The 21,391-nt window shown below is 36.0% G+C and overlaps 2 protein-coding genes across 2 annotated transcripts in view; one reads left to right on the top strand and one right to left on the bottom strand.

Moving 5' to 3' along the window:
- CDC73 (cell division cycle 73) overlaps nt 1-21,391 on the bottom strand; it is a 160,597-nt gene that overhangs the window by 65,570 nt on the left and 73,636 nt on the right. The gene's annotated exons all lie outside the window — the stretch shown is intronic.
- Nucleotides 2,180-13,047, top strand: B3GALT2 (beta-1,3-galactosyltransferase 2). Its single transcript, XM_090049297.1, has 2 exons — nt 2,180-2,722; nt 7,740-13,047. The coding sequence occupies exon 2, from the start codon at nt 7,870-7,872 to the stop codon at nt 9,136-9,138; it is 1,269 nt and encodes a 422-aa protein (XP_089905423.1). The 5' UTR covers nt 2,180-2,722; nt 7,740-7,869; the 3' UTR covers nt 9,139-13,047.

The following is a 21,391-nucleotide window of genomic DNA, read 5'->3' as shown; positions in this document are numbered from 1 at the left end:
TCATAAGTTAAACATGCATTAGGACTAAAAATGCATTATGATCTGTACAAAATTAAAAGCTATTGTGGAAATCTGGCCCTCAGGGGTTGATGCTTATACTTAAATAAAAGTGTTCATAAAATAAAGTGTTCATAGATCAGTACAAGGAACTAGGTATTATAACAGCACTTGAATATATTAGCTTATTTAATCTATCAAAATGGATTATTTTTGGGTGCAATAAAGCAGAAAATAAATATTCAGCAACCTCCTTAAAACACAAGCCACCCCTTGCTAGACTCAACACTCACCCAACAAAATGTCAACACTTAGTTTCATTCATTTCTTGACTAAGTTAAAAAAATAGAACAATCTCTCTGCTGTAAAGAAGTCAGAAGGATCACAATGAGCCAGAGTATTTTTTTTTTTTTTTAAATATTATGGATTCTTATTTCAAATCTCTGGGTTTATCTTATGAATCATGTTTGCACATCAACCCTGTTGCACCCTTGAAAGAATCTCAAGATACCCCAAGGTGATTTGGCACCCTGGTTGAGAACCACAGTATATAGAGTATATGGCTTACTGTAGACTAGTCTACTTTTGGCAAGCGTGAGGTTTAAAAGACACCTACAAATTGAGAAAATAGCTGCTCAATCCATGTTATTCCATATAAACTTACAATGTGAATATCTTGATTAATTTTCTAACCTCTGCTTCAGAATTCAACAAACAGTATTCAACTTAATCTACACATGTGCATGTACTATAAAATGGATACCACGACCCACCATTTTGGAAGACAGCAAGAACAGCGCATGTCCTAGTGCAGTGGGATCCTTCAGTCAAAAGGCAAATATACAAGGTCTGTAATTATTTACTCTTGGTGAAAGAACACAATATTGTCTGTAACACTTACCCCACCCCAAGGAATTTTATTTCATTTATACAAAGAGCATGTTGAAAGAGTAGACCTTACACAAACTCTGATTAAGAATGGAAATATTTAGATAGAAAATACCATCCCAATTACAGTGGACTTTTATGCATAGGAAATATAATCAGAAGGATATATCTGATTACATGTCTTCAGTAAATTCTCAATATGCATGTGTAAAATAGTAGATGGCACCGACTTCGCATGGGGAATCCTGAATTACTACTCAGCTTTATTACAGGAGGTACTTGCACCAGTACACTACAGAAACTAAAATGATGTAAATAGCTGGGCAGTCCAATGAAAAGATTCTGTGTTGGTCAAGGCTAGTCCCATTACAGCAGCTGGCACAGTGATCAGCTGATCCTTTTAAAAGATGATTAAATACCCAAACACTTATTTTTCACCACAATTATGCCATTTCTATGTTGAACTACTTATTAGATTTTGCTTGTATACTGCATGCATCACAGAACATGTCATGTTATTTCACCTTAGGAGGAGGAAGTTGATGAAAAAAGCAAATCATACTAAGAACAGCAAGATGAAACGTACTATAGATATTTAAACAGAAAGGAGAAAGTAATTCATAAGTATAATGGCCTTTAAAGAAGATTTTACTCCCTTAATACTATATGGCTAAGCTGTGACCTCTACAGAGGAAGAAATCCACTAATAGCAGCGAGGTGGCTTAATGCTCTGGTGTTAATACATGGACTGTGGCCAGCTTCTCCAACTAACCTAAGATCAAGAGTTTCTACATGAGCGGAATGGAGTAAAGTACAAGCAGCATTCTTTTTTTATTTGTATTAATACAATATGTTAAGAAATGCGTCTCATTTGGTGCAGGATAATATACTCATAAAGGAGTGAAAGAGTTAAATGAAGTTAAGATTTAAAAATTCTTAGGCACCACAGAATGGTGTCTGGAATAAAGAGAAAAGGGAACATTTAACATTAAAATACACTTATGGAATGTTTTACGGTATGGTACTCAAAAAAGAAAACAAGTAAAAACATAAATTCAATCATTCATTTAATCATCATGCTATGTTCATACGATTCATTCAATAGTACACTGGTACTGTATATGCATCATTTATCAAATAGAAGCAAAAAACCTCTAAGATTCCTGGCTGCCTTAGGATTTAGTCAAAATGAATGCAAACAATCACGTGGGATTCAGCCAAGCAATGACGTTAAATTCTGCTCTGTCAGAAGACAGCATCTGTCAAAGCCCACATTTAAACTGCTGCCTGCCTGTGCAGCAGCTGAGGAACTATGGAGTGGATTTTATAGACCAAAACCCTCAGTTAAAACTGCTCAAAACGGTTTCTGTTACTGCCTAGCAACAATGAAGGAAGGGAAGGAGGCAAATCCCATTAGTGAATGCAACTGAACCACTACACGCTAGCACTCACTGCTAGCATTATCACCAGAAATATGGATACTCAGGAGAGAAAACAGCACTGCATTGTCCGACAAGGGAAATACCAGATGTAAAAGCTTCAGTGCAACGATTGTCGGAGGCAGACAATCCTGGCTGGAACAGAAGCAGGAACTACTGGTCTTTTGTTTGGAAGATGAACAAAAAAATCCAAGACGAGGACGCTCCTGAGCAAAGGAGCTAACACAGCAACAGACAGACAGATGGACAGATTGGATATTGTGAAAAGCAATCGCAGGAAGCAGACTGCTGGGGGATGTGCGCATGTTCGATAGCATCTTTTTTGCTGAAGTGATGGCGTGCCAAAACTATTTTCAGTGGGTATAATCCTCTCACCATAAATGGCCTGACCAAGGAAGGTATGTCAAAACCTCGCGTGTGATAATCATTCAATTGCCTGTTACCTTTGCTGCCTACAGATAACGAGCATTGCTAACCTATGGAAGCCAGAGATAACATTCCCATAACAGTGAAAGAGAATTCCAGCATATATTTTCCACAATAAAAAACAGTGTCATTATCTTTATTAAAAAGAAAAATATTTAAATATTACAGACTGTTCATAGGTTGGGGTAGGTAGTGCAGACTGATTAAAGGGACAATGCAGCTGTCTGCAACTATTGTATGTAACTGAGAAATTAAACCTAAACATTTAGTTAAAAAAATAAATCAGTTGGCAATCCTCTCAAACTAGGTCAGATTTAATCTGTACCTGAAGTAAAATCTTAAAAGCACTGGTAAAATGGCTATGATGTGACATGCTGAGAGCACTGAACCATCAAAACAGACCATGCAGTCAAATTACATTAGTTAAATAGTACCTTCAATCCTTTTACATTTGTTTCCCCCCCCCATAGTGCTTTTAAACACAAGCAAAATGTCATCAGATTAAACATCATCAGCCATGCCTAATTTAGAACTGAAAAAAAAAAAAAAGCAAGGAAAGGAATGTAAATGATTTAAAGTGACCAGCAATACAATTAACAACCACAATTTAAAAGTAACATTAGGTTCGACCAACATCCTGAAAGGAAACCTTAATACAATATTATTCAAGATGGTGAGCATGTAAATTACAACACACCATCACTAAAAGTTGTCTACTTAATATACAACATATCGATTGTTTAACTTTGACTGAAAAGATGCCCACAAAAAAAAAAAAGATCTTCATTCATTTTCATCTACTGTTTAAGATGGAAACCTTATTTAAAGTGCTTTATTGATGAAACAAAGCCAGAAAGCTCTAGTTATTATTTGCAATAAAAATTTAAAACCTGAATCTATAGCAATCTAATATACCCTCAGAGTCAAAGTGCTTATCTGCAAAATCTACCAATAAACCATAATAAATCATTAGTGTGTTAAATATAAATGTGCTTACTTAGCTCCAGGCTTTGCTAACATGCAATAAAACTAGTGCAACTCTGGAAAAAGCTTACATGCCTAATATAACAGAAGATGAAATTCAAACATGCAACTGGCACAGAGTAAGATGCATTAATAAAACCCAAATATTTAAATGCGAAAACAACTTTTCTGAAATTTCCATTCTATGAAAAATAAAGAATTCTAATCTCAGCAGATGCTAAGAAGCAAACATTTAATTTAGTTCATTTCATGCTTTAGGTCATTCCCCTTTTTAAACAAGTGAACATGAAACAACAGTTTAAATACTTTTAGTTTCGTAAAAAGGATTATAGTGGTTAAGATTGTCAACTCAGATGAGGCCCTGCAGAACCTAAGTCCTGCTCGCATTTATCAGCGGTATACCAACTCTGAGGCCACCTTCTGAACTTCTCTCCCTTATTAAAAGCAATTCCCACAAATCAAATAAAAATATGAAGAGCCAGGGTATTCGGTGTTAAACCTAATTCTTCAAATCTGTGGAGCTGTAATTAGAATACAACAAAAAGTACAGAGAAGCCGAAACACAAATAGAGCAAGGTCTAGAACTAATAATTATGGAGGCATTCTACATTTTAAAAAATTATTTGCTTTCTTATAATACAGAAATTTAATGTACAATCCTTGACGCAAGTAAGGATTAAAATACATAGCTGCATACCGTAGCACACATTCAAATGACAAAGTGACTGGTAGTAGTGGTAAACTCCATTTACCACTAGGCACAATGTGTGTGCTCATAAGCTTTATGAAATGGAATATAATACTATGCAACAAGGAAGCATTTGGTAATATTCTACTAAACAAATGGTTGGAAACGACAATCTTTCCCCCCATCTGAAGCCCAAAAACCTTTCATACTACTTTTTAAATGGATATTGTCAGTTTATCACAAAATCGTTTAAACCAAACCAAATTTTAACCTGTTATGATTTTGTTTACAATTTCTTTTGTGAAAGGGCAATTACTAACTATAACTTAAGAGAGGCAATGCTTTTTTCAAATGCAAGTTCTTTTTTCCAAATGGAACAATGTGAACATTACATTATAATTTACTCTTCCAATAGATATATGCATGAGGCTAGGGATTTCCCACCCCCCCAATTAAAATCAACAGTTGTTATGAAAAAGTTGCACTGGGGGGTAGGGGGAGGGGAGACAAAAAAACCCCCAAACCCTACACATTTAAAAGTAGAGTCACTTTCTATTTACAATAAGGTGTCCAAAGGCAGACTCACGTGACTAAGAAATTTAAACACATTACATGAACATTTAATTGTTGAAGTCTTTCAGATTCTATAAAAACTCACTTCATGCACTGTTTTGGGAATTTAAGGGCAAAATTCCTCTGTGGTTCTTTTTAATATTTTTTTTAAAAATGAACAGAACTCATTACTTCAGGGGTATTTATCATCCTTTTCTATTTTCTTTTTTTAAAATTGCAGCGGATCCCTAAACTTTTTTATGCAATATGACTTTTTACCACACTTTCTCAAAAGTTATACTTGGCAAATGTTTTGTGATTTTAAAATGCATTATATTGTAACACTGAAATTAGCCACCAAAATTGACTTTTATTGAATTATAAAACACCACTAAGAAAATGCAACAACCTGAAACCAAGCTTTTAGAATCTGTTTCTACTCAGATATATATGCTCATTCATTCCGCAGAGTTCAGATGGATACTTACACTTGTAGGGTGTCTATTATATAGTTGCTTGTGTGTAAAATTTAACTCAAACTATTGATTTTTTCACTCCAAGACTGCCTGCATATTGCAGAGAAGCCAAAAAGCTTTTGGATTTGCAGATCAGCACCGAAGTACAAACTTCAGGACTTATTTCTTTTCCATACACATATATAATAGCTACACTGGCACCACACAATTGCAAGTTAGTACTCAAATTAGATACGTTAGAACTTACAGTTTTAACATCTGAATTACAGGTCTGTATGATATTCATTATAAAATACTGTTTTATAGAACTTCTCTATGAACTAGAAATAGCTCATTGTCAGGTAAACAGTAGCCACAAAATTTAATAATTCTGATCTAATTAAAGGTAGTGAGTTTAAGTTCAGCATTTCTGTTTTATTTTTTTAATATGTTAGTACATGAGTGTATTACTGAGTAAATATATATTTATTCCACGAACAGATTTATGGAACTGCATGGCCTTTTCAGATACATATGCATTGTTACAAAAGTCATGGTTAAAATCCACGCTTACTTGCTCCTCCTAGTGGAGGTTAGTTAGATAAACCAGTTTTGATTCAGTATTGCATTCCCAAGTATCTGAATGAGTTTTCTTCTATATAAATGTATATTATTTCAACTTGAATTCAAAGCTGATTTACACTAACTTGTGGGTATACAAATGTACAAAGAGCTGTTGTTTTTTGTTTTTTTTAAACAGTCTTATTACTTCAACAGTAGTGGGCACAAATATGCATGTAACATACATATGTGCATGATAAAAGTTCAAAATTCTTTAAATTGTACGATACATACAGATTAATAATTCAGTATCAGTGTGCCAAGTTACATTTTTGCAGCTCAGAACTTGTAATTACCCTTCCAGTGTCACTACCTTTATTTTTTAAAATGAAGAATCAATCCAAATTGTTATCTTCTTTGAAAGCCAATAAGTAATTAAATAAATTACAAATTTACATTTAAAAAAAGCATTTTCCATGGGAGTCCTGAAAATTGGCTTTTTTCCCTGTGTAAAACCCTAGGGTCTAGAAATAAATTAGAGCAAATTGAAAATCACAAACGAATTTGTACTGTGCAATGAAAGGCTCATTTATGAGATGTGATCAGCTTTTAATATGCAGCATCATGAAGATGCCATATCGACTCTGGTCCTGAATCTAAAAAAAAATTGAGGGGAAAGTCATGTAGCATAAAGCTCGTTTAACCAGTTTGGCAAATTTTGTATAGTTCCAGCTGCCACTATAACACTGCCTAAAATCAGAATGTTATAACCACAACATTCACAAGCTAGTTAGTTTAGAAACTACGAACGCTTTAAAAAAAATACTTACTCCAGAGTTTACTATAAAAATTAGTTCCAGATTTCTGTGTAATGTTTTTCTTCATATTTACATGTACACAACTGAAATTTCTCTCAACAGAAAATTACAGGCTTGATTTTGGTATTAACCACTTAATGCCTAAATAAGGAAAAAGAAAGGGTTCTCTTTAGTGTACTTCCTCATTGTGAAGGAAAGGTTAAAGGTGAGCAAAAGGTGACTGAAAATGAAATCGTTTGTTAACAGCTGAGGAATCTATAGTGAGGTTACTGGACCCTGAAAATTAATTTTGACAGGTGCATCTTCTCATTGACTTTCTGAACACAGTAGGGGCCAACGGAAACATGCCAAGCAGTGTACTGTGACTAACAGAACTCAGCTATAATCAACCTTGTGCCGTCTGTCCCACTACCGATACATGACAATTTTACAAAAAGGGCCTCTGACTGTGAGCAGTACTACTCGCTGCATATCAAATCAATTTTAATTAATGCCAATAAACCTTCCATCTGGTATCAAGGCCTTTTCACTTGGCCTCTCAAAAATTGTTGAAGAGTTTTACATTCACTATGCATAAAACTGATTTAAGTAAACTCCACATTTTTTGATCCAAGATGAGCATGTCAGCCTCTGCTGCCCAGTGGGAAGAAAAGACAAATCATTAACATCAAGAATGTACTACTCGTATAATTTATAATTAAAAAGTAGTGAATGTTTGAAGCAGCCAATTCATCAAGTAAATTTTAACCTGAAGTTTTGCTTCTAATGCAGGATTTAATGTTCTGTTCAGATTATAATTATACCACAGATAATCATTTATAAATTTGGATACTAACATATTATTTTATTTATAATGGTAACTTTTGATATTAAAACTATACAGACTTAAAGTGATTTATAAAAAAATGTTTGTTTTTTTTCATCCTTCCAGAGTGAGCCATTTGTAAAAAATTAGTCTAAGTGAATAGCAGAAGATGAATACCAAAGAATAGCAGTGGATTGAAACAGCAAAACATTTTCTTCAACCATTATCTCATATCCTATTACTGGATACTTACAACATGCTTCAGTGGAGAAGACGACACTGCTGCTTTGCAAAAATGACCTGGAATACCAAAAGGTCCTTGTTTCGAACCCACCTTATTGGCCTGCTCTCTCTTGTATTTCTTTTTGCTATGTTTCTGTTTTTTAATCATCACGACTGGCTTCCAGGTAGGGCTGGATTCAAGGAAAACCCTGTGGCTTATACCATACGAGGATTTAGGTCTACAAAAAGTGAAATGAACCACAGCTCTCTAAGGAACATTTGGAAGGATGCAGTTCCTCACACTTTTAGGCCTCAAACAGTCACTAATTCCAACAACACGGATCTGTCACCACAAGGAGTAACTGGCTTAGAGAACACACTCAGTGCCAATGGAAGCATTTACAATGAAAAAGGTACTGGGCACCCAACCTCATATCATTTTCGGTATATCATAAATGAACCTGAAAAATGCCAGGAGAAAAGTCCTTTTCTAATACTCCTCATAGCAGCAGAGCCAGGACAAGTGGAAGCTAGACAAGCTATTCGGCACACCTGGGGTAACGAAAGCCTGGCACCAGGTATCCAAATTGTTCGCATTTTTCTTCTGGGTCTAAGTATTAAGCTAAATGGATACCTCCAACGTGCCATTCTAGAGGAAAGCAGACAATACCATGATATTATTCAACAAGAATATTTAGACACTTATTATAATTTAACCATTAAAACTCTTATGGGAATGAACTGGGTTGCTACCTACTGCGCAAATGTTCCCTACGTTATGAAAACTGACAGCGACATGTTTGTCAACACTGAATATTTAATACATAAGCTTCTGAAGCCAGAACTGCCTCCAAGGCACAAATATTTTACTGGTTATCTAATGAGAGGGTACGCACCTAACAGGAACAAAGATAGCAAGTGGTATATGCCACCTGATCTGTATCCAAGTGAGCGTTACCCAGTATTCTGCTCTGGAACTGGTTATGTTTTTTCTGGAGATTTGGCAGAAAAGATATTTAAAGTCTCCTTAAGCATCAGACGTTTGCATCTGGAGGATGTATATGTTGGGATCTGTCTTGCCAAGCTGCGAATTGACCCTATGCCCCCACCAAATGAGTTTGTCTTCAATCACTGGCGAGTTTCTTACTCCAGCTGTAAATATAGCCACCTAATTACCTCCCATCAGTTCCAGCCTAGTGAACTGATCAAATACTGGAACCACTTACAACAAAATAAGCACAATGCCTGTGCCAATGCAGCAAAAGAAAAAGCTGGCAGGTATCGTCATCGTAAACTGCACTAAAAAGGACAATACTTCTTCTATAAAAAAAGTATTCCATGTGCAATTTGTAAATATTGCTGACAGCATGAACAGTAAAAATGGATGATCTTAAATGGGACAGTATTTAGTTAAGCCCCATCACATAATGGGGTTTTGAAAATTATTTTTTTAATTTAAAGAAAAAAATATTCTTGAAAACAGTACTATTACAACACCAGAACCAAAAGGTTTTCCAAACTAATTTGAAAAAGATGGTATACAAGGGTTTTTGTGTTAATGTGCAATAATAAGCATGCACACTTTGGTGGTACAATTGCTATTTTATGTGCCAATAAAATATAATTGAGAATATTTCCCACATTAACTTTTCTTTAAAGAAACATCTTCATTCTTATAGTCCAAGTCTTTCCTTTCATTAATGATTTTCTTTTATCTAGAACTGCTGTAAATAAACCCACTAATGACAAGCTAAGGAATTTTTTTTTAAATGTGCACAAAAAGGAAAGATTCTTTTCAATTTAGAACCATATTAAAATATGGTTTCATATACACTAGGAGTTTATTAATGTAACATTACAATTTTATGACATGAATGAATTTTAAGGAACCAACCATGTACTTTATTATGGCCAGATTTCTACTTTGCAAAATATGATTTTTGGTCTTAAAAAACCCTCAGTTTAGAAAGATACTATTGTGCATCAGAGCTTGCAATGAGTTAAGGTCATATTTTAAAAGTGAGCCATCACCGAAGGTTACTTCAAACTTTAAGTTTCAGTCTAAGGAAGGTACCAACATTTGGTGCATACGAAAAGAAATCTGTTGATGCACTCCTTGCTTGAACAGTGACATCTTCTACACAGTTAAAAGTACTATATCAAAACAAGCTTTCCAAACCTTTGGATAGGTGTCATTTGTAAAAGAAAAGCCAAAAGTGTATCAATATTGTGCAAAAAAAATAGGACTAATTGAATGATCGTGGTTACATTAAGGCAAAATAAACCTAAAAGCCTATTTTAAATATACCCCAAGTGATAATTTGACATTTCTGGACAACAAAATGGTTGGAAATACAAAATTGGTTGCCTGGTTTTATGAAAAAACAGTATTTTGTACCACTAAAAACAAAAAGGTAACAAAAGTAATTTCAATGCATTTACAGATTATACTTCTCCTAATGTACAGTATATGAAAAGTGTTTTCTAACAAAGTTGTATCATCCAGGTCACTGTTTGTTATTCTAGGATTTCTCCACCTCTTCAGTTTTGGTAGAAGCCCATTTTGGGTCCTCAATTAGTACCTTTACAGGGTAAATATTTGAGCTTCTATTTAATTAAAATTATTTTAAGTAGATATTTTATTTTTATTTTAGTTAAAATAGATATTATTTATGCTTACTACCTGAAAGCCACTCAAACCTGTTTTTATGAATGGTAAAAATTATTTAATGTTGAAACTGCTCAAAACATATTGGCTTGCCCTACTGCCCAAGACTTATTGGCTTGCCCTACTTTTTGTATTTTCTGATTGTCAAATTAGGTGCACCATATACAGTGTTTTTTGGGTCAATTTCTCCATTACAAGTCTATGCTAATAACATTTAATCTTAGCAGCCTTTGATATGGTTGACCACAGAGCAATTTTATATCCAGGAACCACTAGGTATGAATGGATTGTTTGGGTTTACTTAAAACTCTCAGGGAACATTATGAGCTCTTGTGGAAGAGGAGCAATTTGCTTATTATTTACCTTTCAGGTGTTCCTCTTATGTTCTACCTTATCATTCTTGTGTATTAACCTAGATACTTATATGGTGCAACAGCCACAGTATTTGCTCACTTTCACAATACTTAAAGAGAGAGGGAGAGAGAGAGAACAACAATCTCTTATTTCCAGATGTCTGGGGGAAAAAAATGCTCGACTGGTTTATGTTTATTTGTGAAGCAGAATGAGTATATTGTGTGAATGACCTAATTAAGAAAAGGCTAAGGTAAGGAAATAAATTTTACATTATGTTCTAGTGATATCCATTGCCCTTCATATGATACATTCTCAAGTGTTAAAGATGTTAGGGCTCTTTTACCAGTGCACTGATAAATACCTATTTCTGGTTTTCTTAAAATTCAGACCTAACAGTTTCTTGTTAGGACAGAGATATCCTGGATGAAAGCTACCTAGTTTAAGATTAACGTACCAAGATGGATGTAATGCTACTGGCTATTGGGAAGACATCTGGAGAGACTGCAGGGAGCCAACTGTTCCACATCATTAGAGGGATATGTTCCAACTTGGTTGAGAGTGATATGTAATCATTGTTTCATAATTCATTCAGTACTGTTCCTTGATCTTTAGCTAGAGGCCTTTTCCCTATAAGCAGCTGACCAAAAGGATATTCATCTTCCTTTCAAAGGAGGGCATCAACACTTATACCCATTCTCAGCAATTCCAGGCTGGGCCAGTATAATGTACTAATTTGGATTGCTCAAAAAATTCAGCTAATGCAGAACACTCTTCTTTTCGTGTTATTCAAGGCAGACAGTGACGACATCTCACTACTGAAATTCTACTGGCTACTGGGTACAATTCCAAGGGGTTAATAGCTAAACCTTAAGTGGCTTGGCACTTGAACTCTAAGGTTTGGCAGACAGGCACCCCCTAGAGGACTCATATTTGGAACATGGCTCCTGCTTTCAGCCTGGCAGAGTTTAAGACAGGTTACAATACCTATCAGTTTAGTCTAACAAAATCTTTGCCAGTTAAAATGCCAACAATCTGGTGCACTGTGTAAGAGCTGCTTAATTTTGTAAGCCATACTGAATGACCATCATAATTTTTACAAATTTGTATTAGTGCCTGCTTCTAGCTTGAAGGCACATTATAAATACAAATAAATATTTGAATTATTGGCAAGATAGTTGCAGTCTACTGAAGTCTTTTGTCTAGGTGGAAGGAACAAAGGGGGAAACAGTATACTAAAAACTATTACAGGTTAAATTAATAAAAATGACCTCTCTCCTGAAAATAGATAAAAAGCTACCCTTCTAGCTTATGTTACTATCCACTGTAAAGATTGTCTCTCCTAATCCTAGTAAAAATGAACCTGAAAAATGTTAATTTTCAGGCATTTATAATAGTGCAGTACTAATTATTTATGGCACAACAGTAAGCATTGCAGGAGTGTGTTTTGGAAGGGGGAAATATGTTTTGCTTTTCAAAAGATGCTTATTAGATTAAAAGGATTCAATTCTTATATTATGTCAGCTTTCTAAAAGAGGCAAGACAGAAAATAACTTTTTTCAGGAATTGAAGTTTGAATACTTATGGCAGGGATTTATTACTGGAGGAACATCGCCCACGTGCAATCTAGACATGATAAAGTTTGCATTTAATGCAAAATATTATTTTAATTGTAAGTGAAATTACTTATTGATAAGTGTTTTTTAAAAGTTCGGAAAAAAGTGGCAAAGTTCATATAGATGAACTTAAAACTATGAGACAAAAGGAACAGCATTAGGAAACTCCAGGAATGAAGCAGGCAGTCCTAAATAGCAAGCAAGGATAATCAGAGAAGAAATTTTGCTTTTTTTGTCTAACGGTTGAAACTTCCAATAAAAAGCAAATAAAAGAACACATATTAAGCTGTGTAAAGAAAAATTATTAAAAATGACATCTATGGACAACAGAATTTCCCCCTGGACATCTTCTGTTAAATCTGTGAATTGTTCCCTTCCAGCTCACACATCAATAGATCTGTTTATGGGAAAACAGTCTTACAGTTACAGCATGGGTTAGGGAGCCATGGGACTTTGATGCTGCTTCCATAGATGTCCTGTGCAATTTTGGACAAGCCTCAGAGTTGCTCTGTGTTAGTTTCCATTTACATAGTAAGGATAAAAATACTTCCCAGTCTTGATGGAAGTTGAGAGGAGAATTCAATTTTGTTTTAGATGCTTTGAGATCCTTAAATATAAAAAAGTTCTATACAATAGCAAGGAATTCTTAACTAGATTCAAAGTATTAATTACATTCCATGGTGGTGGTATATGTACAAAGAGAACAGACAGCCCGACTTTCAGCACTAAGAGTAAACTTGTTGGGTTAAGAATTAAAAAAATAACCTTCCCCACACCCCTTTCTTCAAAATGTAGTAAGTATAAATGAGGAATTGAACAATGGTATATTTTACAAGTCAGTTATGTTTCAAAGTATATACTCATACCAAGCCAGCCAGTATATTGTGTGATCTTAACTATTTCAGGCACTTATGCCAAAAAATTGTAGCAAAAGAGTTACTATTTTAAATAGCAATTACCTCAAATTACCCCATCCTGAAGTACACTAAACCACTTGCTTCAGCATGAAACTATCACACAAGCCAGAAATGGAATTAAGATTTATGGCTATAGTTAAGCATTGGCTATGCAAACATCATCAGGCGGGGGGGGGTAATACAAATGAGTTTTGTTTTTGTTATTGATAAATATTTGTTCTTAGAAGAATCCATAACCTTCAAAAAGGAGTTTGAGAACCAGTACTTTTGCCAAACTCTGAACATATCAATTTTCTTAGTCTACATCGGGGTGTCAAACATATGGTCTGGGCCCACAGAAGTCCAGTCAGCTCTTGGAAATAGGGAGTGGCATGTCCTATCAAAGAATTCAGAGTCCCTGGATCCCATTAGGCATGGCCACCAGTGGCAGGCTCTGGACCTGTCATCACCTACCCACAGACCCACTGCAACTGACCCTTGCCCAGGAGGAGCTCCCACTGTCTGGATCTGAGCCAAGGTGGGTTTGACATCCTTGATCTACATCGTCTCTGCTATATTTTATATACAGATTAATTTATCCTTTTAAAAGAACATCACAGAATATGAACCCTGAGACATTACAGTAACTTATATTAATGAATATATACAGGTCTTCATCCTTGTAAATTATGGTTTGGACAGAGAAAAAGTTTATGACTAGACAGTATGTACTATTGCCCTGGATGAGTCTAGAGCAGTGGTTCTCAACCTTTTTTGGACCTGAGGAATATATACATGGCTTGGGAATTGAATGGAACCCGATTTCAAAAGTTAAATTTGTGCATTACAGTGCTCACTTCCTTGTAGAGGGGCCAGGCAATGGCGGGGGGGGGGGGGGGGAGACTGGCTAGGAAGGGACAAGCCCGAGCGAGCCTGTGCTTATCTGCTTATCTCCCCATATCTCATATCACACGTCAAACTATCTCACAGCACTCTGGCTGAGAATCAACTGCTCTAGAGACTCAGGTGTACAAGGTATACTTTGAAAACAGCATTTGCTGTACTATTTCAGGTCTTTGGTTCATGCAGTTCAGCATCCTGTCTCAACTCTTCATCAATACTAAGTAACTCATCAGACAAAAAGTTATTCACAAAGTTAGCTGTGCAGTACTGTTCAATAATAAAACAGGTCAGGGAAGAAAGAATGCCTTCATTATTCTTCACTTTTGATTCTGAAGTCAAGTCAAAAAGTGTGACAAATAAAAGCTAGGAACTTGGCTCAGGTCAGTTAAAAGAGTATCTAGATGTCAGGTTATAGAAAGATGAAACTGCCAGGCACCATAAATAAGACACCAGGTTCAAATTAAGTTAAAAACATCTGGACACGTCCAATGTTAAAGGACCAATGTTTGGTATGAGACGAAACTAGGAAAAAATTATTATATTTACAGAGGTCCACATAATTCCCTAGTCTGAAAAAAATAGTAAAAAGGTAGAAATGAACTTTCCCCATTTCTATGTTGAAAACTAATTCTGCAATTCCAATGATTGCAAGACATGCTTTAACTATAGCATGAACAGAAGTAATACTAGAGAAAGAGCCTTGAAAGCATTAATAGTAGGTCAATAGCTCCACAGACAAATCTTTTACAGAGAAGACTGTCAATGAATATGCAAGGAACGTGTTAATGACTGTCTTCATTCATCACTGCACATCTCAAAAAAGAGAGAACTAACCTAGAGATGGTAAGGTACCTTCCCTTTACAGTTAAGTTACTATAAAATGGTTCAGCTGAACATGGATATAGGTGAAAACTACCATGTTTCCTTCCTGGCATTACCATGGCAACAGTTACAAGAGCTCTCCTAAGTATTTAAATCTGATACTAACTGAATGATGGTAATGATGTATTTTCCTTTATGAGCTAACTGCTGCATAACTCTGATCACAGTACATTAACCATTTCCTCCAAACTCTTAATGATCTTGCTCATGGGTCAGAGTATTATAAACATCAGTGGTTATTCATTTATGTGGTCTCAAATTTTTCATCCGGAACACTTGAGTATAGCTGGTGTAAAAAGTAGTGGAGAGTCAGGAAAGCTAGAGTCTTTCAAATTTCTCTCTCAAAAGGTATGCTTCAAGAAAAGGAAGCTGTATGTTGAAACAGCAACTGTAGATGCTTCCTCAGCCTGATGAAAGGTATTTATACCCAAAAGCTTGCAAAGAAGAATTTGTTACCAACTATATGAGCTGATCTAATAAAAGATATCAGATTCACCCAAAGACCCTTGTCTGCCTATGTCCTTAGACCAACACTGTTATACCCCTGAAACAGCAACCAACATGTCTCTGTATACTTTCCAAAAATTCCTGGTTAGACAGAGCAGAAGAAACCTGTGTCTTCCACTAACTGTATATCTATATCTTCTTCCATTTTCATCAAGAAAGCATCATAGGCTGATCTGCCTCATTGCAGCCATCCAAGTGTGTTCAAGTATTGATGTAGGCATGTAAAAACAATTGTATAAACTAGTGGGGACTAACCTTTTAGGCAGACATGCTACAAATTAGCCCTGCACCTTCCAAATGCCACCCCGATCCCTTTCTCCTACCTGATCTGCTGTTCTGCTTCCTGTTCCCAGTCCTATTTTCCCCACTCTGTCTGCAGGTCTGGTTTCTGCTCCCTGCCCTATCCTCTCTTCAATCTGCCTAAGGGCCACACACAAGTTGCTCATGCCACTTGTGGCACCATGCTGTAGGCTGGCTACCCCTGGTACAAACAAACAAACCAACCAAACTTTTCAGCTTCCCCCACCAAAAAATGGGTTTTCAAAATATTTATTAATTGTTGCACTAATTCAGCTTCTATTTTTACTTTAGTAAGGAAGTTAACCGCTAAAAGATCCACAAAGGGCCAACAGTCAATAAAATACTAGAATTTAAAAAAATAATAGGCTTACTCAAGTCTGATATACATTCTCAATAACTAATTCTCAGCAATCAAGGAAATAGCTTAACACAGTATGCGACAGTAAAAAATTTGAAGATTTCAAGAAAATACATTTAGTTTGGACAATAAAGTGATCTCAAAGAGGTAAGATCTGCTTCCCCCTCCTCTCAACACCCCCCTTCCATTAACACTTATCAAAATGTTATACAGTTAAAAATAAGCAAAATGCCATGCTTCATAAAGACTAAAGCCCCCAGGGGTTTTTTGAGAAAATGCCAAATGTTTCATGTGGTTCAGGTTTTAAACAACAAAAACAGATCATAAAAAAGGATTTGCAAATAAAATGAGATTCCCTGTCCACAAAAAAACATATCATACAGTCTTGATTCAATACAATGATTCAATCAGCCAATTAAACACTGCCTCTAGGCTGCAATTAATGAAAACTGAATTGTAAAAAAAATACATTTTTTTTTGAGGATGAGAGATTCCAAGCTCCTTTTAGGATCTGTATACAACCTGTCACCTTCTTTCACAATAGATAAGAATTTTCCTATATAAAGTTTACCCTAGAATTAACAGCCATTGTTGCTACAGTATGCAGGCAGTACAGGGCAGGAAAGCAAGATAGAATTATTGTTAAAGGAGCCATCTGCAAGTTGTTCTTATATTATGGATAAAGTTAATAGTTTCACTTAACAGAAATGCCAGTCTTTTTATAAGCATCCCTCTAAAGTCCACCTAAGTATTGATTTCTGTAAACATAAAAATTCAACTCAATTATCTAACCCTGAGAATCACTGGAAAAGCCAATTTCCAACTGTATCTTCTTTGATGAATTTAAAGTATTGTGTTTTATAGATTTTTTTTTTTAAAGGCGGAAGGTAACATTCTTATGTTTCATTAATTTAAAGGAACAAAATTATAGTTCAGGCATGCTCTTAACATTACTTAATGCAGACTCAAAACTAAGAGTAAATATCATCGGCACACATGAGGGGACAACTAATGAAGCTGGTGCTCAAAAAAGCAAACTGCACTTTTTATTCTCTAAGTGAATTACTTATAAATTAAAAAATACATTTTGCTTCTAAAGAAGACATACAACTAAGTTATTCCTGATCATCCTAAAACATTGCTAAAATTTTTTTCAATTTTGTTTTTTAATTCATGGATTGATTATAAGTCTATGCCTGTTTTGCCTTTTATTAGTTTGCTATCTCCACACGTTTTACAAGTCTGTCAAACATCAATTCAAAAAGGTAATCCTTTTCTATGCTGACATCCAAAGACATTATAAAAAAAACTGGCAATTAATGAGCCAGACGATGAATCTAAGAGAGAACTCAATAATGGAGCTCTCAGTCTCCGAAGTAAACACTGTCATGTCTTTTTTTTCACATTTAAAAGCCATAAAAATTACCATCTATTTTTAACATTTAGAGTTTTCAATAAGTGGTGAATCACCTTTCTTCTTTTAAGAGATGCAATCTACTCTTCACATTCAATAAGATACGATTTTCTTTCTACTCAAGATTTAATTGTTAAGATTCATGCTGCAAACAAACCTACTATATTCAACTTTTGTGAAAGTTACTAGCTTAAAAACAAAAAACCCCCCAAAAAACCTAAATAAAACTTGCTGATTTTAAGGGAGTTGAAAACAAGCCTATTGTCAGTTTCCTATTAAAAAAACTAGCAGATGGGTCTACCGTCATGTTCTCATTTCCCCTTCCTCCCCCTTAAAGTATACTTTCTACTAGTATTAGCCAAATGACTACAAATGATTTCTTGTCAGAATTTCTCAGCAGCAGAGCAGAATGGGCAGTGGAGGGTGGGGTACAACCTAATGTGAAATAAGGTAATAAAGTAATAAATTTCCTTCTCAATCCCTCTCTGTTCATCAAAAACACACAAAACGCCCACTTAAACACACTTGGTAATTATATAGAGTGTAAATTCACATCTTTCAGACAAAGCTACATGTTTTTGTTTAAAGTAGTTTTAGTACATATAAAAGTTTGTCTCATAAAAGCCATACAGCTGTATTTATATACAACTAGAGTTCAGCACTTCCAACTTTGTAAAGGAAAGAAATCAGATATCACATTTAGTTTGACATTCCATTAAAACATTTGCCATCCTATTAACAAGTCCAATGTTAAAGGAAAACTATGAGGCCAAACTAGGAAAAAATATTTGTCATCCTATACCATGCTTTTCTTGCTTGAGTTTACAATAAAATGCACACATGACATCTTTGCAGACTTGCAAGAATTAGTACCACTGGGGAGCCAGGACCCTGTACTCACTTATTGCCCTTTCTTTGGCAAGAGGCTTGCATTTTTTTTTAAACAAAGGAAATGCAGTTGTCTGCAATTAAGGAGATCTTAAGTTTTGCATTTAAAAGCACAAATAATGTAGCATTCTGGTTTACTCTGAGTACAGAATGAATCCTAGAGAATGTCACTTCAAATCATTTTTAACCAACTTACGAGTTAAATTACAACTATAAACTGCGTTTTGAATTGTGGCAAGTCTAGCCATTTTTCAGGTCCATCCAACAAAAACTTAATTGTGGATTAGTTGAAGACCTTAGGTGTTGATTATAGCAATATTTTGTAGTCAGCCATGCAGGTGTATTTACACTAGTGCAGTATAAACTGAATGCATGTACACCTTACCCCCATTTTATACCAAGGTAAACTGCACCTCCAAACTTTAAAGGGTTGCACTGATTCAGCCATGCCAGTAGCTAACATATCAATTCAGAGAAGCACTTAAGTTAACCTCAAGTATAAGTTTAATGAAAGCTATGGGTCAATACTTCATTTCAGTTGCATTCTTTAAGGCACATTCAATTTTGCCAAGTTGATTTCACAAGAAACATATGGCTTTTTCAGTGTGTATTCAAAATAGCTTTCCAGGCACCATTCAAGATGCTGGTCTTGACTTACAAAGGGTTGGGGACATTTTCCAACCAGAGGGCTGGAATTACCCAGCTTTGTTTGAAGGCAGTAGGACAGAGCTGCAGCTCAGTTATGGTACTATGCGACCCCCACCTCCCTGCCCCCTTTCCAATGGAGCCCAGGGCACCTGACTGTGCCACAAGGAGCAGAGCTCCCCCTCTGCCAGGGCTCCAAGTGACAGACTGCAGCACAGTACAACACAAAGAACCCCTTGCCAACAAAGCCATGGTTCAGCAGGCCAGATCTGGCTTGTTGGCTCTAGGTTGCTAATGCCTGCTGTACTCAGTCTGGATTCCACCTACCTAAGGAACCACCCTTCCCCCTGCACCTGCATCAGATGTACCCACCAGAAACCCTGTGCAATACTCCAGCCCCTAGAAGCTATCCTTCCTCCACCCCCAACCTTGAGCTGTCATCCCCATGGACTGTATAGTCCAAATTTAATGGGTTTACCTCCGTGCTGACTGTATTGCCCAAACTGAATGGGTTTACCCCCGTGCTGACTGTAGTAGACCATTTTATGATTCCCTGCACAGGGTTGCCACCAACAAGACAGTACCACTCTGAGTAGTCCACATCCATGGGCTCCTTGAACAGGTAATATCAGACAGGGGATTTCAGTTCACCTCCTGGTTTTGAGATGAGGACTTGGAGTACAATCCCACCTGTCAATCACATATCACCCCCAATCCAATTGCTGGGCAGAGTCAATCAAATTCTGGAATGGTGCCTCCAGTGCTACAGCAGTTACCACCAGGATAATAGGTCGTCTTTGCTCTACTTGGCAAAGTTCACTTACAACACTTACTGCATTTCTACTGGCCCGAGTCCATTTTTTGCAAATTATGGTTTTTATAAGTGGTTGAAATCTACATTGGGCTGTCCTCAATGTCTCTCATCCCTGTAGCTTCTGAATGGGTGTCACACATCCATCAGACAGAGGAAAATTTAAAGAAACAAGTAACCTAAGCCAACAAAACCTATAAATGATTTAATGACCACTGGCATCAGCCAGGCCCAATCTACTCCATAGGCCAGAAAGTATGATTATCCACCAACGACATGCACACAGAAAGACCCTTCACAAACTGGAACACCAGTGCCTCAGTCCTTATCCAAAAGTCCACTAGGTTAACCCAGTCACCTATGAACTAAGGTTGCCCTGTCTAACAGGGGGTGAAGACGCATCAATATTTGAAGTCAGCTGACAGCAACCTACTGCAAGTACCATCAATACTCCACATCTGCTTGATAAAAAAGCATGGGAGATCACTGTCAGCAGTTGCTCCTCGGCTCTGGAACTGGACATCTAATCGTAAATCAGAGAAAAATCCATTTTATTTGATGCACTGTGAGCTTGACGTAAGGTCAAATCAGATCCACTAAGTTAGATGGGTTTGTTTCAACTGGCTTGCAATATATTAATGAGTTATGTGCTTCTTGGAAATTCTAGTTTAAGTGAGCAGACATAAATCATTTAAACTGTGATTTAAATAAAGATTATTGTTTTTCACTTACTCCAAAAGTAACAGGTAGGAAGAATGCAATAAGAGCAAGAAATGCACAGCTTTCAAAACTGCAGAAACATTTATAAAATAACAAAATGCTCAACTGCTATTTAAATTACTCTACTGGAAATCCAAAATGAGTGGACTAAAAGGGCTGAGATTTATTAATGCAACTTTAGCTAAAACACTTGCTGCAGTGATTCCCAAAGCACTTAATTTTTTTCAAGTGAGCATGGACAGAAGCACCGTCATGTGGCTTGACAAGTCATTTAAAATACTGTAAACAAACATTACCAAAGAATCTTCCTAGGTGCTGAAAAATATCTAGTATGTCCCGCAGCAGATTCTGCAGCACAATTTTAATTTTACTCGTTAGTGGTCAAGATGCTTTTTTTTTTAATAACTGCCACATTAAATTATCATGTACCACAGTGCTACAACAGGGGAGAAATAACGGGAAGCTGGTTGAAATTAGAGGCAGGAAATAAGAGATGCAGACTAGTAAAATGCTAACTAGTACACCTGGGAAAAAATAATCCCCATTGCCTACCTAAGAAGATAGAAATATTGAGACTAACAGAAAGACTTGAAAGAC

The sequence above is a fragment of the Crocodylus siamensis genome, chromosome 5 (assembly GCF_052110815.1).
Source record: "Crocodylus siamensis isolate JL-2025a chromosome 5, ASM5211081v1, whole genome shotgun sequence".
Lineage (NCBI taxonomy): Eukaryota > Metazoa > Chordata > Crocodylia > Crocodylidae > Crocodylus > Crocodylus siamensis.
The sequence above is the reverse complement of the archived record's forward strand: the minus strand, read 5'-3'. Positions and strand labels throughout refer to the sequence as shown.